At 58.2% G+C, this 13,633-nt stretch overlaps 1 protein-coding gene across 1 annotated transcript; it reads right to left on the bottom strand.

The window, feature by feature from the left end:
* Window positions 1-787: 787 nt before the first annotated feature.
* Window positions 788-4,342, bottom strand: PLA2G2E (phospholipase A2 group IIE). Its single transcript, XM_002716004.5, has 4 exons — window positions 4,185-4,342; window positions 3,454-3,592; window positions 3,178-3,284; window positions 788-1,771 (listed from the first exon to the last, which is right to left on the bottom strand). Exons 1-4 carry the CDS (start codon window positions 4,222-4,224, stop codon window positions 1,629-1,631), a joined length of 429 nt encoding a protein of 142 aa, XP_002716050.1. The 5' UTR covers window positions 4,225-4,342; the 3' UTR covers window positions 788-1,628.
* Window positions 4,343-13,633: the final 9,291 nt, after the last annotated feature.

Genomic DNA, 13,633 nt, shown 5'->3' with positions numbered 1-13,633 from the left:
GTCTGGGATCGCTCAGCGATTTTCCTGATTGAGAATGTGGGTCCAGAAATGTCACTACACCAGAAACACGTTTTACCTACTTGATGAAGACAAGTCCTGGGTTACTTCCCTGCAGCCTGAAAAAGAATGGACACCAGAGGGCGCCCCAGGACCGTTTACCGTCTTTCTGCACACACGCACAGGAGCGATGGTTGCTGTGTGATTTGGTCCCGTGGCGATGGGGGTCAGGACAGCAAAGCGCGACACCTGCCCCTCGCCTTTCTCGGCTGGAGCAGAGCCTCCGCACGATGACTCATCCCTCTGATCTCCGTGCTCCTCCAAGCGCTCAGGATGAAAGGGGTGGACGATTCCTGCGTCTGCTGGGGGCGCGGCCCCCGTGACGCTCTGCACGTGTCCCGTCTCGCCGAGGCTCACCCGCTCCCGTGAGAGGGCATCTCCGTATTATCGCCAGTGGAGACACGGCCTACCTTCCGGAGGGGGAGAGCGTGGTGCTGGCAGAGGAGCCGCCTGCCTCCGGGGTGTGGGGGGGCATCTCTGTGGCTCCGGAGCTGAGGTTGCGGTCAGCCCACGTTGTTGAGCCCTAGCCTCTTCCCTCGTATCAGGAGCCTGACCCCGCTGCGGGTCTACACAGGTGGCCAGCCCTGGGCCCCTCGCTCATCCCCACTCGGCGAGGGGCGGGTCTGGTCCATGTGGCCACACCAGAGGGGGCCAACTCCAGGAAGCAACGAAGGGGCTGGGAGTGAGGCTATCCCTCTCCTGCCCCCGTCGGCCGAAGAAGGGGCTTGGAGAAGACAATTTGCATTTATTTATTTAGAGGTATGTGTTAGAGAGAGAGAGAGAGAAAGAGAAAGAGAGAGAGAGAGAAGGAGTGGCACACAGAGAGATCTTCCATCCGCTGGTTCACTCCCCAAATGGCCGCAACAGTCAAGGCTGGGCCAGGCGGAAACCAGGAATCTGGTCTCCCGTGTGGGTGCAGGGGCCCCAGCACTTGGGCCATCTTCCCCTGCTTTCCTGGGCGCTTGATCGGAAGTGGAGCTGCGTCGCAGCCAATGGCTTAAGCGGCTGCGCCCCAACGCCGGCCCCGGAAGAGATGGCTTAGAGCTGCTTTACTCTCTTAGGGCGCAGGGGTGGTTGGGGCCGGCAGGGGGCGCCTGATGACCGTGGGGCTGTCTTTTCAGCCTGGTATTTTTCGTGCCACGAAGCCACACGTCCAGCTGGAATCCTGTGGCAGCTGCCGTGGTTGTCGTGGGTCAGATTGTCTACGGCGGGGAATTGGGACTGCAGGCAGGGGGCGCCACGTCGGAGGGCAGGCACTCGAAAAATGAAGGAGTGAATGCGTGAGTGAATGAATGAAGGACTAAGTGAACCCTAGCATGACAGAAGCGGAGACTCGGGGACTGTGAGGATGACAGGCACGTGCCATCCTCCCTCTGGGAGCAGAGCCCGCTGGGTGTGGACGGGACCCCTGGCTCCTGGGGCTCTTCCTGCGGGGCAGGTGCAATGGTCCAGGCCGCCGGGGGAGCTCTCAGGGAGGGGTGGAATTTTCCAGAGGGAGGGCCTTCGATGCCACGCTCCCCGGGCCGGGGCCAGGGATGGCGCGGCGCGGGGCAGAGGCTGGGTGGGCGGCCTCAGCAGGGCGGGGTGGGGCCCGTGCAGAGCCTGTTGGGGTAATTGGCATATTTGCGGTCGTAGGAGCCCAGGTTGTGGCGGAAGCAGAGTGCAGCTCTCTTGTCACACTCGCAGGTCTCTCGCTGGCAGGTGGTTCTGCCGGCTGCATGGGACAAGGTGGGTCAGGGAGCGCGCGGGCTCAGGACTTGCACTCCCAGACAGGCACGGCTGCTCTGGGGCCCACGCTCGGGGACGGGGGAGAGACAGGCAGGGCCCGCCGGGGCTGGGAAGTTGGCCCTCGCGGCCCCTGCTCCTCGTCCAGACCTACCCTGCCTGCCCTTTGGCCTGGGCCCTGGGCTGCCCCAGAGGGACCATCTGCGCACTAACGCACACCTGCCCCTGCCCACACGCTGCCCACCAGAGCAGCCCATCAACCCCAGGTGGGCTGTGTGTCCCGAGGCTGGAGGCCGCTGGGACCACAGCTGGGGGCCTCCCTGTCCCCATCAGAGGGGTCAGAGCCTATTTTTTGCCCATACCCAGCCTGGGACTCAGACTTCCTCCCGACCTGCCCTCCCTAGAGGCACCAGGACCCCTCCTCCCTGTGCCTCCGCCTGCCCACGTGGCCGAGGCTCACCACTGCCCCCTGACTCCAGGTCCCTGCTCGGGGCCGGGGGCCTGGTTTCCCGCTTCACAGTCAGCCCCTGTTTCCCCGGGTCAGGCCTCTGCCTGCACCTGCTGTTTCAGGTGCAAGAAGGGGCGTGTCCTGGAGTCAGCCTCTGGGCCGCGGCCGGTAGGTGGGGGATTCCTCCCCAGAAAAGGGAACGGAGGCTTTTGGAGAGCTCATTTATACGATGTCACAGGCGGAGCGGTGAGCCTGTCCCCACCCCTCATTCTCCCAGTGCCACCTAAGCAGGTGGGTGCCCTGGCCTTGCATGAGCACGGGCCACGGGGAGCTCACTCCCTGGCAAAGCTGCCCTGCAGCGTGGACGGCCATAGGAGCGGCTCAGCCTCCGTGGCTCTGGTCCTGGCTCTGCCCCTCCCGCAGGGATCCACGCTGAGTCTTGGCTTCTGAGTGCCCAGCTCCTTGCCTGCCGCCAATGCCCACCAGGCCCTGCCCTCCTCCCAGGGAGGAGCTTGGGTGTCGGTTCTGGGTTCTTCCACACTCTCTCCGGGCTTAGCTGATGAGCAGGTGGGCGCAGCCTGCCAGCCTCATGGAGGGGAGCTACCTTTGGGGCCGCCTGGGGGCTTTGCCTTCTGCCCAGGCCCAGGGCAGTGTGGGGGGTCCAGTTCCCTGGGGCCTGGCTTCTGTGAGGGTTCCCCTCTGCTGTGCCCCCAGAGGCTGGAGCCTGTGGGAAGGGAGGAAGAGCCTGGGGCCCAGGCAGGCGTGGTGGCTGCAGCCATGGGCCATGGCTCCGCCAGCACCAAGGTGGGCACCCGCGCCTCTTTCCTATCATCCGAGGATGGGAAACCCCAACTGCACCCTTGGGACAGGACGGGGGCCTGGGGGCTCCCAGCTCAAGGTGCCCTCCCCCTGCCCGGTGTCGGGGCTGCTCCAGGCTGGCCACGTACCGCAGAAGACGCCGTGTTTGCTGGCGGAGAAGAAATACTTCTCCAGTTTGGGTTCACAGCCCAGCTTCTCCACGCGCCCATAGCAGCAGTCGTGGGCGTGACAGCACCTGGGAGTCACGGGCAACCCCGGGTTGGGGGGTTGGCGGTCTGTGAGCCAGGCTGGGCTGGCCCAGGGCCCCAAGGAGCTCCAAGGAGGGGGTGAGCCCCCTCCCCTCTGACCCCCCACCCCCAGCACCTCCATCCCCGGGTGGGATTGCCCTGCCAGCCCGTGCTCACCAGTCGGTAGGGTCCACGGGCCAGTGGGAGCCGCCGATGCCGCAGTAGCAGCCGTAGTCGTTGTACTGAAGCGCCGACTTGCCTGTCACCCTCTCAATCATCACCCCGAACTGGACCAGGTTCCCGCCGACCAGGGCCACTGCGGGTGGGGGGCCGGAGTCCTCAGGCCCCACCCAATGTCCCCTCCGTCTGATCCCAGGCATCTCTTTAGAGCTGTGGTCACCTCCCCCAGACACCCCACTCCCCAAACAACAGTGGCGCCAGTGCCTGTCACCTGGCCCGCCCAGCACCCAGCCGCCCGGGGCCCCTCCTCCACTGTCTCCCGGAATGTCACCTGCTCACCCTTTCCATGGGCTCCCCCGGGGCTCTTCAAGTCCCCCACAATCCTCAGCACCCCCCCCCCCCCAGTGTTGGCCTCCCTGGAGGTCTCACAGGTGCCCCTGGACACACCGCCCTGACTCTGGATTTAGCTGCCCACGGCAGCAGGTCGGGGCCACACGTGGGAGCCAGGATTGGGGAAGGAGCCCCTCCCCGTGTGCCATTTGAGGGCCCAGCCTCCGGCTCCCTGCTCCGTCGGCTCAGGCAGAACTGGCCTCAGGGCCACCCCGGGGCGCAGGCAGGGTGGGCTCCCACATGTGGTCCCTGCAGCCCCCACAGGGCCAGGTGTTGGCGCAGCCAGGGCTGCCGGGCATGGCAGGGGACGCACGGGGGAAGTCATGAGGGCCACTTACCCAGGAGGCACAGGCGAGTCAGGACCGGGGGAGGCTTCATCGTGGGGGAGGGGAGGGAAGCAGGGGCCAGGAGTCCGGAGGAAGCAGCGGGCGCCTCTGATCTCAGGGCCACCTCCCAATTAGTTAAATACCCGGGTCCTCCTGTCCACTCCCCATCATTAACCCCTGAGTGCCTGGTGATGCAACCGCCCTTCAGGTCCAACACTCGGGCCCAATCTCAAGGGGTGGAGCTGGCGGGGGCCCCTTGGGCTGGGCTTCTGGGCAGTGTCGGGGTGCGGGGTGATCCTGGCACACTCCCCAGTGGCCCCGTCTTTGCTGTGACCATGACCAAGTGCGGACGGATTTATCGGTGCTGATGCAGCCCTTGTGGCCCAGAGAGGCTTGGGAATGCCACGTGCCAGTCGGCTCTGCTTCCAGGGTCCTGGCTGCTCCCCGACCATGACCAGGGAAAACTTGACCGTCTGCGTCCACCAACGGGCAGCTGCTGGGCCTGGGGCCAGGGGAACCAGGTTCCACCGCGGGTTACGTGGCCGTGGGCAGCTCCTTTCCTGTACGTGGTATCTCAGTTTTGCTGTCTGTGTTCTGCGGATGGAAGTGGAATTCAAGTGCAGCCAACCACCTGCCTCCCGGGGCGGGGTGGGGGGCACTTGCTCTGTGCCAGGCGTGACCCCGAGCCCCGCACAAGCGAGAGCCCCAGGAGCTCCCGAATAGCCCGCGACGCAGGTGCTATGATCATACCCATTTTACAGGAAAGGAAACTGAGGCACGCTTAAGCAGACAGTGAGTCAGGACTTACACAGGAGGCGCGGGAGGCACAGGGCCCAGCACCCCTGAGACTCTCAGGGGCCTCCTGGATGCTCGCATTTCTTAGCAAGTCAGAACGTGTATAGCCCAGCCTGGGTTGTTTGTCTCCATAGCAACCCGGCTGCGAAATCCAGGTTCTGGTACATTGTTATAGGGAGGAAAGAGTCCACGCAGGCACAAGGGCCCCCAGCAGGGGGCAGACAGCAGCACCCGGCTTCCGACTCAGGCTTCCTGAGCTGGTGTGAGGCTGGGGTCAGCCTCCTCCCCGGAGCCCGGAGCCGGAGCCGGCCAGCCGGGCTGGGCTCCCACTGCAGAATCCAGGGCCCAGTTCCCTGGTGCCACCTCGCCCGCCCGGGGACGGTCCACCTTGGACGCGGGCGGGACAGCTGGATGCCGGGCCCTGGTTTCTGAGCAAAGCCCAGTAAACAGCGACATTCCACACTGGGTTCCTCTGGCCCTGCCCATCCGCTTCCTGCCGGGAGCGCCTCCAGGGCCCTGCCCTGCTGGGCTCTTCTCTCCCTGTTTGTGGGCAGAGACCCAGACAGGGGCGTGCACCTGCCCCGGTCCCCCAGCAGCCGTGAGTCACTGTCTCCCCAGCAGGGGCGCTCCTTGGCTCACTGTTTCCTTTTGATTTTTAACGAGGGCACCTTCTTGGCAGCCCCCAGCTCCCGGCCTGGGTCACGGGAGTCCAAACACTGAGTCACCAAGAGCTGCCTCCTAAACACCAGAAAACCAGCTTTGATTCCCGGAAGGTTTGCTGCACCAGGGGTGGTGTCCAGAAAGAACCGGCTTTTCCCACATAATCCCTCCCGTGACCCAGGGCCAGGACACCCCTGCAGGTCTGTGACAGCGGCAGGAAACCGAGAGCTGCGCGGCCAGAGTTGGGTAGGGAAAGCCCGGCCGGCTTCCAGGTGGAGGCGCTCCTAGCTGGGGTATGAAGCTGAGTGTGGCGGGACGTGGATTCCAAGGACGGTTGTGGTTTGAGTTCCACCCACACAGCGAGGCAGAAAGCATGAGTGAGAGCTGGGCTGGGGAGCCGGCCCCTGTGTTGGGGGGCGGCGTGCCTGTCCTGTCACCCCTCTGAGGCCAGCTTCCTCGCAAGGACACAAAACGTGGCCGCTGCTTCCTGGAGGCCGTGCCCACCACAGGAAGCCGCAAACGCGAGCTCCCCCGTCACCGGGCCGCCGAGCCACAGCTGCGGTCCCAGGAGCTCTCGTACCGGTGCAGCTGGCCAGGACTCCCAGCATCGCCCTGGCTGAGGGTCCCCGTCTGACGCGCAGAGGGTGGCGGGTGGTGGGGACAGGTGACGGGGTGGCGGTCGGGGAGGAGGGGCTGGGGGCACCCAGGCACCCGCGCTGTTGTCATTCTCTTGGTGTGAACTTGCCCGTCAGCTGAGAAGTCACCGTCGTCGCCGCTGCCATTGTCCTAACCGTGGATGGCAAAGGCGGTGACCGCCACGGCCCCGCTGCTGCCTGAGCCCTGGATCCCTGCAACTCATGGCTTCTCTTCAAACCTGGCTGGGTGGTGGGAGTTTTTGTTTTTTTACATACTTGTTGCTGTAAACCATTTTTAAAAAAAATGTGTGTTTATTTTCACATAGTGCAAAGGCAGAGAAAGAGAGACAAATCTTCCATCCGCTGGCTCCTCCCCAAATGCCTGCGGCAGCCTGGGCTGGGCCAGGAGCTCCACGTGGGTCTCCCACATGGGCAGCAGGGGTGCGAGCACTTGAACGCCGCCTCCCAGGCTTGTGAGCAGAGCAGGCCAGGGAGGGGAGCAGCCGGGACTTGAACTTCTGCCCCGCCCTGGGATGCAGTGTCCCAGCTTAGGCTGCTGGGCCCTATCGCCTGCCCCCAGGCTCACAGCTTTCGAGATCCGATGGCCTCCTCTCTGAGCAAAGTCGGAAAGTCTTCTTCTTCTTCTTTTTTTAAGGTTTATTTATTTATTTGAAAGTCAAAGTTACAGAGGGAGAGGAGAGGCAGAGAGAGAGAGAGAGAGAGAGGTCTTCCATCTGATGGTTCACTCCCCAGTTGGCCACAATGAAGCCAGGAGCCAGAAGCTGCTTCTGGTCTCCCACGTGGGTGCAGGGGCCCAAGGACTTGGGCCATCTTCCACTGCTTTCCCAGGCCACAGCAGAGAGCTGGATGGGAAGTAGAGCAGCCGGGACTCGAACTGGCGCCCATATGGGATGCTGGCACTGCAGGTGGCTTCTTTACCGGCTCTGCCACAGCGCCAACCCCCCTAAATACCTTCTCTTAACACAAATAAAGAATCCACAGAAAGCCATGGATTTAAAAAAAAAATGACTGAAATTCATCAGAGCTATGTCCAAGTTGATTGATTCTCAGTATAATTTTGATGTGCAGTCGCTGTTTGAGTTATAAAATAAAGACAGATGTCCACTGTCTGTTAGGCTGCACTTATGGCGTGAAATCTGTTGTTCCCGCTTGAATTTCAGCAAATCCTGTTATGTAATCATCAAGTTTTCCTATAACTTGTGTTCCTATAACAACAATGATCTGAAAGATTAAAAATATGTATGTGATGGCATTTGTGGTGTGTGTATTTTTGTATAAAACATAAACTAAGTCTAAAGATAAAAATCAAAATGTCGGGGGCCAGTGCTGTGGCAAAGCGGGTAAAGCTGCCACCTGCGACACCAGCATCTCGTTAGGGAACTGGTTCGAGTCCCGGCTGCTCCACTTCCAATCCCGCTCCCAACTAATACACCTGGGAAGGCAGTGGAAGATGGCCCATGTACATGGGAGACTCGGAGGAAGCTCTTGGCTCCTGGCTTTGGCCTGGCCCAGCCCCAGCTGTTGTGGCCATTTGGGGAATGAGCCGGCAGATAAATGACCTCTCTGTCTCTCCTCTCTATCTCTGTAACTCTACTTTCAAATAAATAAATAAACCTTTTTAAAAAATCAAAATGTCTTTGCTATATGTTTTCAAAAAGATTTCTTTGAAAATATGCTAAATCCTCTGTTAAAAGTAAAGGCATAGCATAAAACATTCCAAATACAATTATTTAGATAAAGTAGACTTTTCAAAGACTGTTTTTTGGAAACTGAATCATATCTGACCAAATATTTGGATAAAAACAGACCAGTTCACAGTTCTGGTCTTCAGGATTGGTTGCCAGTGTAAGAATTGTGACGGGGTGGGCACTTGTCTTATTGAGCCCACTGCCCATGTCCCATATCTGGGTGCTGGGGTTCGACTCCCAGCTCCAGCTCCGGACTCCGGCTTCCTGCTAGTGTGGACCCTGGGAGGCAGCGATATTGGCTCAAGGAAAGGGGCTCCTGCCACCCAGTGCCAGCCCTGGACGGAGTTCCCAGTTCCCAGCTTTGTTCCTCTCAGCTGTCACGGGCCTTTGGGAGCATGGATCCACAGATGGGAGTCCTCTCTCTCTAGTTCTCTCTTTCCGTCTCTCTGCCTCTCAGTAAACGAATAAAAACTTAAAAAGAAATCAAACGGACTGGTGCTGCGGCGCAGTGGTTAAACCACCATCTGTGAAGTCAGCATCCCATATGAGCGCTGGTTCAAGTCTCGGTTGCTCCACTTCCGATCCAGCTCCCTGCTAATGCGTCTGAGAAAGCAGCAGAAGATGGCCCTAGTGCTTGGACCCCTGCACCCCCCTGGGAGACCCAGATGAAGCTCCAGGCTGCCGGCTTGGGCCTGGCCAAGCCCTGGTCATTGAGACCATTTGGGGAGTACACCCATGGCCAGAAGATCTCTCTGTCTCTCCTTGTCTTGGAAGTGGAGGTAGGACTCAAGCCAGGCCCTCGGATATGGGACGGGAGCGCCCCAAGTGGTGGCTTCAGTCCCTGCACCAAATGCCCGCCTCCACCCTGGCATTTACGGGCACTGTCACGCCTATGAATTAGGAAGGAGAAGACGCAAGCCCGGAACTCCTGGGAGATAGTGCTTGGCTGGGCAAGAACCTAGTGTGTTCACACCAGGAGGAAGCCTCTGGCGAGTTACTCCCCAAACCCTCCCGCTGCTCACACCCTCCCCGTAAAGTAGCCAGGGAGGGAGGGGGGCAGCACAGTCCTCCAGCCTCCAGGACACTTCCACGCAGGCGTCTTCTGTTCTGGGGAGGCGGATACAGGAGGAAGCGGCTCCCCGGGGCCCTGACTGGTGTTCCTTACTGGAGCGGGTGTTTAGGACAGGGAGCGCCCTGCCCTGGGACCGAGTGCTGAGCAGGGCACAAAGGCAGGGGCTGGCCTTGCAAATACGCTGTGTGCGTGTGCGGGGCAGGCGGCCTCTGGAGCACAGGCGTGGGCAGGACCTCCCCTGGCCTACATCTCAGGGCTGCTCCCTGTCAGCACTCCTGGGTTGTACTAGGGCTCTGCACCTCATCTTTATTGCCGCCCTGGGCGTGGGTGCTAGTATCTCCATTTCTTAGAAGCTGAAGCGTTGGCTCAGTATTCTCCCCAGGGAGTCACCCACAAGGCCACCTGACTACCAAGTCCACAATCTGCCTCTGTTGCTCCCCACGCCCCCTAGTGGTGATCTTAGGGATCTGCTTGATGCTCCTTTGCTATCTGGGGTGCCCCCAAGTCCAGGGTCCTGGAAGCGGGTGTCTGGTTGCACAGCTTCACTGAAGTCGACCTCAGCTGCCTCCTCTGGCCATTGCTCCTTTGAGCCTGCTGCCCTGCCCTGAACCAGGCACACGAAACCCAGCCCCGAGGCTTCTTTGGTCCTTGGGATGGATTTCCTTCAACTGCAACCTTCCGTTCTTCCTGGAGGTCATCATCTAACTTCGCCAATGCCCTGCAGTGCATGGACGGTGCACAGACAGGGCTCCATGAGAATCAGAGGGGCCCAAGACACAGGGTGAGGAATGCAAAGTGCAGAGGTGAGGGTGAGGGAGGTGCCCAGTTCTGCCACCAGCTCCTGCAGCACACCTGGGTTGGGAGGGCGTCGGATGAGAGGACCTGCAAGAACCTGGTGGTGCTAAATCACACTGATCCCCCGGCCCCGGCCCTGTGGGGCTCTCAGCCAGGGGAGTCCAGACGTGGAAGGGCTGGGCTGCGTGGTTATGCAGCACAGAAGGGGCGGGTCCCGGGTGAAAATCTGTGTCCTGTTAGGAAAGTGGTAATGCTACAGGTGAAACAGCTGTGAGAAAGTGTACCTCGGTGTCTCACGTGGAGGAAGAATTGACAGGCAGAGAGAAAAGCCAAGATTTGTTAAGTCAGAAACCTGCAGCCAAAGTGGCCTGCAGGGGGTGCTCTAGGAGAGGCAAAACCCGGGGTTGTGGGGTTTTTGAGGGTGGGGTATGTAACCTGGGGAGCTCAGAAGGGTGGAGTCACCACTCCCTGGCTATTCTCCAGATAAGGTTGGAAGCTCCCCAGGAGTGGGACGGGCACTTTTGTTTTGATAAAGGCAGATTTTGGGGAGAAACTCGCAGTGGGATTCAGCACTTTGCTTTTGGTCAAAATAACTTTTGGGAGAAGCAAGTATTTTGTGCCCTCTTAAAGAGACTACTGTTTCCTCATTTCCCACTGGGGTGAACCGAGCTGCCATTAACCCGTGTGACTCTTCACACTAAGAGGGCAAGTGGGGCGCTGGCGCTGTGTGCCATGGGTTAAGTTGCTGCTTGGGATGCCCGCATCCCACACTGGAGCGCCTGGTAGAGTCCTGGCCGCTCTGCTTCTGATCCAGCTTCCTGCTAATGCGCCCGAGAAGCAGCAGTTGAGGGCGAAAGTGCTTGTGTGAGGAGTCAGACGGGTTAATAGGCAGGCAGGGTGGTCCCAGGGTCCCAGAGTCCCAGGGTGCAGGATGCTTGCTTTCCCCAAGAGGTTTTCTTTAGCAAGATCGTGAGAATAGCAAGGGAGTGGCAATGTGGCCTCCTGAGTTCACAGTTTATTGTGAAAATATCCCACCCTTCTGGATGGTGTTGTGCTTCACCTGAGCAAGCCAGATAGGACAAAGGACTGTAAATCAGTTTTTTGATGCGTTTTGTCCCCGCCTTGTAACTGGATGTCAATCAGAATTGTGCTTAGAAACTTGACTGCCAAGGACCACTTCAGGGTTATTCCTCTCTTGGAAGCTTCCCTCCATGCCACCCTGGCTGGAGGTCTTTGACTAGGATAAATCTTGCTTTAAATCTCTGCTTGTCCTCTTGGAAATTCTTCTTCCAGGTGAGACAAAGAACTGAGGTAATGTGTTCTTCTCCGGCATTGCCCCAGAACACTTGGGCCCCGACACCCCTGATCTTGATGGAGTTCTGGGCTCCCGGCTTTGGCCATTCAGGGAGTGAACCAGCAGATGAAAGATCTCTCTCTCTCTCTCTCTCTCTTCTTTTTAAATAAACAAACAAGTAAACCTTCTAAAGATGAGCCCAAATGGATGCTGCAGAAGCCAACAGAGCATGCCCCTTTCACTGCTGTGTCTCTGGAAACATGGGCATTCTAGAACCACCCATGGTCAATCCAGAGATGCCAATTAAACTGGAGGTGAGGTGGGCAGAAAGGTCCCCTGTTGTGAGGTTGGGGAGAAAACCAAACCTCAACCAACTCAATGGAGTTGTGGAGCTGAAACTATACCCAGAGAAAAATCCAGATTGGGGCAGTTCTGCTGATATTTGCACTAACCCCTGCGTCTTGATCTAGGGGTGTGGATTTTTGCTGCTGTGGGTCCTTGAAGGAGGTGTTGGCTGGCACACCAAGGATTGTCCAAATGTCTCCTTGTCAGCAGGAACACACAACCAACAATTGGATTCCTTCGAACAAAGAGAAATGACAACCACAGGAAGAAAAACCAGAAGATAAGATGCAAAAACAAGGAACACATCTTAAAAACAAAGGCAACCTGCTCAGGTGCTCCCAGCAAATCTTTCAACATAAACAAAGCAGCTGCCAGGAGTTGGGAGAAGCTGCCAGAGCAACCAACAAACACCCCAGGGAGAGACTCAAAGCAGGTGCAAATTAACGGCCATCAAGGCGTCACACACGGTGAGAAAAGAAGGCAACGTTTTCGTTTAGCAGATAGGGCACTGGCTGTGAAGATGAAAAGACTCAGCGCTAATCCCACTGGACTCAGACAAGCAAACGTGCCAGCAGCTCTAGCAGAGGTGTGGTAGGAAGGGAGTCACAAGGAGGGGACAATTAATGCTGTGCGGTGGCAGAGAGGAGCTCAAGTCTTGAAGGCTGAACTGGCTCCAGCCCCTGGTCAGGAGAGAGGGTCCGGAGACCCCACAGGTGCAGGTATCCCATGGACACCTCTGCTGGTCTCTGCTCAGCAGCCTTGAGTCCTGCCTTGCACTGCACCCCTCCTCTTTTCCTTTAGGACAAACATTCTCATTCTGTGTGGTCCTGATAGAACTGCCAATCATAAAAAGACCTCACCCCTCCAAGGCGGGCACACGACCCAGGCCAACCAATCAGACTCTCCCCTGGGATTCTGAGTAAAGGACTTGCTGCGCCTCCTCTCCTTTCCCTTTTCTCCCTCCCCCCTCCTCACTCCCCATTTCCTCTCTTTTGTTGAGACCCTTGGTGCAGAACTGGGTGCAACATCCCCCAGACCCTTCCAGACCCCTTGCAGAGCAACTGCCTGCCCTAGTAATGGAAAATTCCCTCCGTAACCAGATAAAAACCCGGCCCTGAGCACTCCTGCACACAGTCTCTTCGCAAGTGCAGACTGCTGCCCCCTTTGCTTTAACAAAGCAACCTGTTTTTGTTGAGGTCGGTTCTGTCTCTTCTGTCTCATCCCTGGGGCCAGAACCCCGAGCTATTCCAAGACTAACACAGAGACTTCAGCCAAGCTTGCACTAGGTTAAGGCAGTGGAACAGGCGCCGTTCCTCTCTCAGTGCCCTAAAGAGACTGCCCGTGAAGTCTTGGCCGTGACCCGCTCAGCTTCTTGTCTTACAAGGCCTGGTGGAGCAGCTCATTCTTCTGTCTCATCAGTCACCCAACTCCCTTTTCACCAGATTTCTTTTTGACTTCAGTTAGCCAGAAAAAAAAAAAAAACTGCTGTAGCTTACAATCAACCAATTTTAATTGCTACAGAAATTAGTACCAGGATGAAGACAGCAGGCACTAGGCCCTGAGGGCAGCAGGGAGTCTGGGAGAGGCTCCTGGGCAGAGAGGGGGCTGCGACGTGGTACGCTAACTGCCCAGGGCACCCACAGTAGCCAAGTGGCCACCTGCACATCAAGGGCAAGGCTTGGGGAAGTGGTGGGTGCTGACACCCAGCCGGGGGAGGCTCGTGGTGAGATGGTCACTGTAACAACACCAGGTCCCTTGAAGCAAGAGACACTCATCATGGTGGGCACCCCTTGACATACACGTCCATCCATTCATTCATTCGTTCATTCTTCCTTGCTCCCCAAATAGATGGAGAATTCTTTGAGGGAAGGGATCTTGTCTCGTTCACTGCTCTATTTGGTCAAGGTCAATGACTTACGTATCTGAAGAACAAATGCATACAGCAATAGATAGCAAGCTCAAGCTTGGGATTGCTAGACCAAAACGCATAAGGACCATCCCAGAGAGAATGGAAGGAATTTGATGATTTATAGCACCAAGAACCTGGGCAGAACTTGGGCGAATAGATGTTGAGAGCCCCACTCCCAGGATAAAACGCTGAATCTGGCTGAAATTGTTACCATGGGTACAGTGGAATTCTGCAATTCAGAATGCCA

Source organism: Oryctolagus cuniculus, chromosome 7 (assembly GCF_964237555.1).
Source record: "Oryctolagus cuniculus chromosome 7, mOryCun1.1, whole genome shotgun sequence".
Lineage (NCBI taxonomy): Eukaryota > Metazoa > Chordata > Mammalia > Lagomorpha > Leporidae > Oryctolagus > Oryctolagus cuniculus.
The sequence above is the reverse complement of the archived record's forward strand: the minus strand, read 5'-3'. Positions and strand labels throughout refer to the sequence as shown.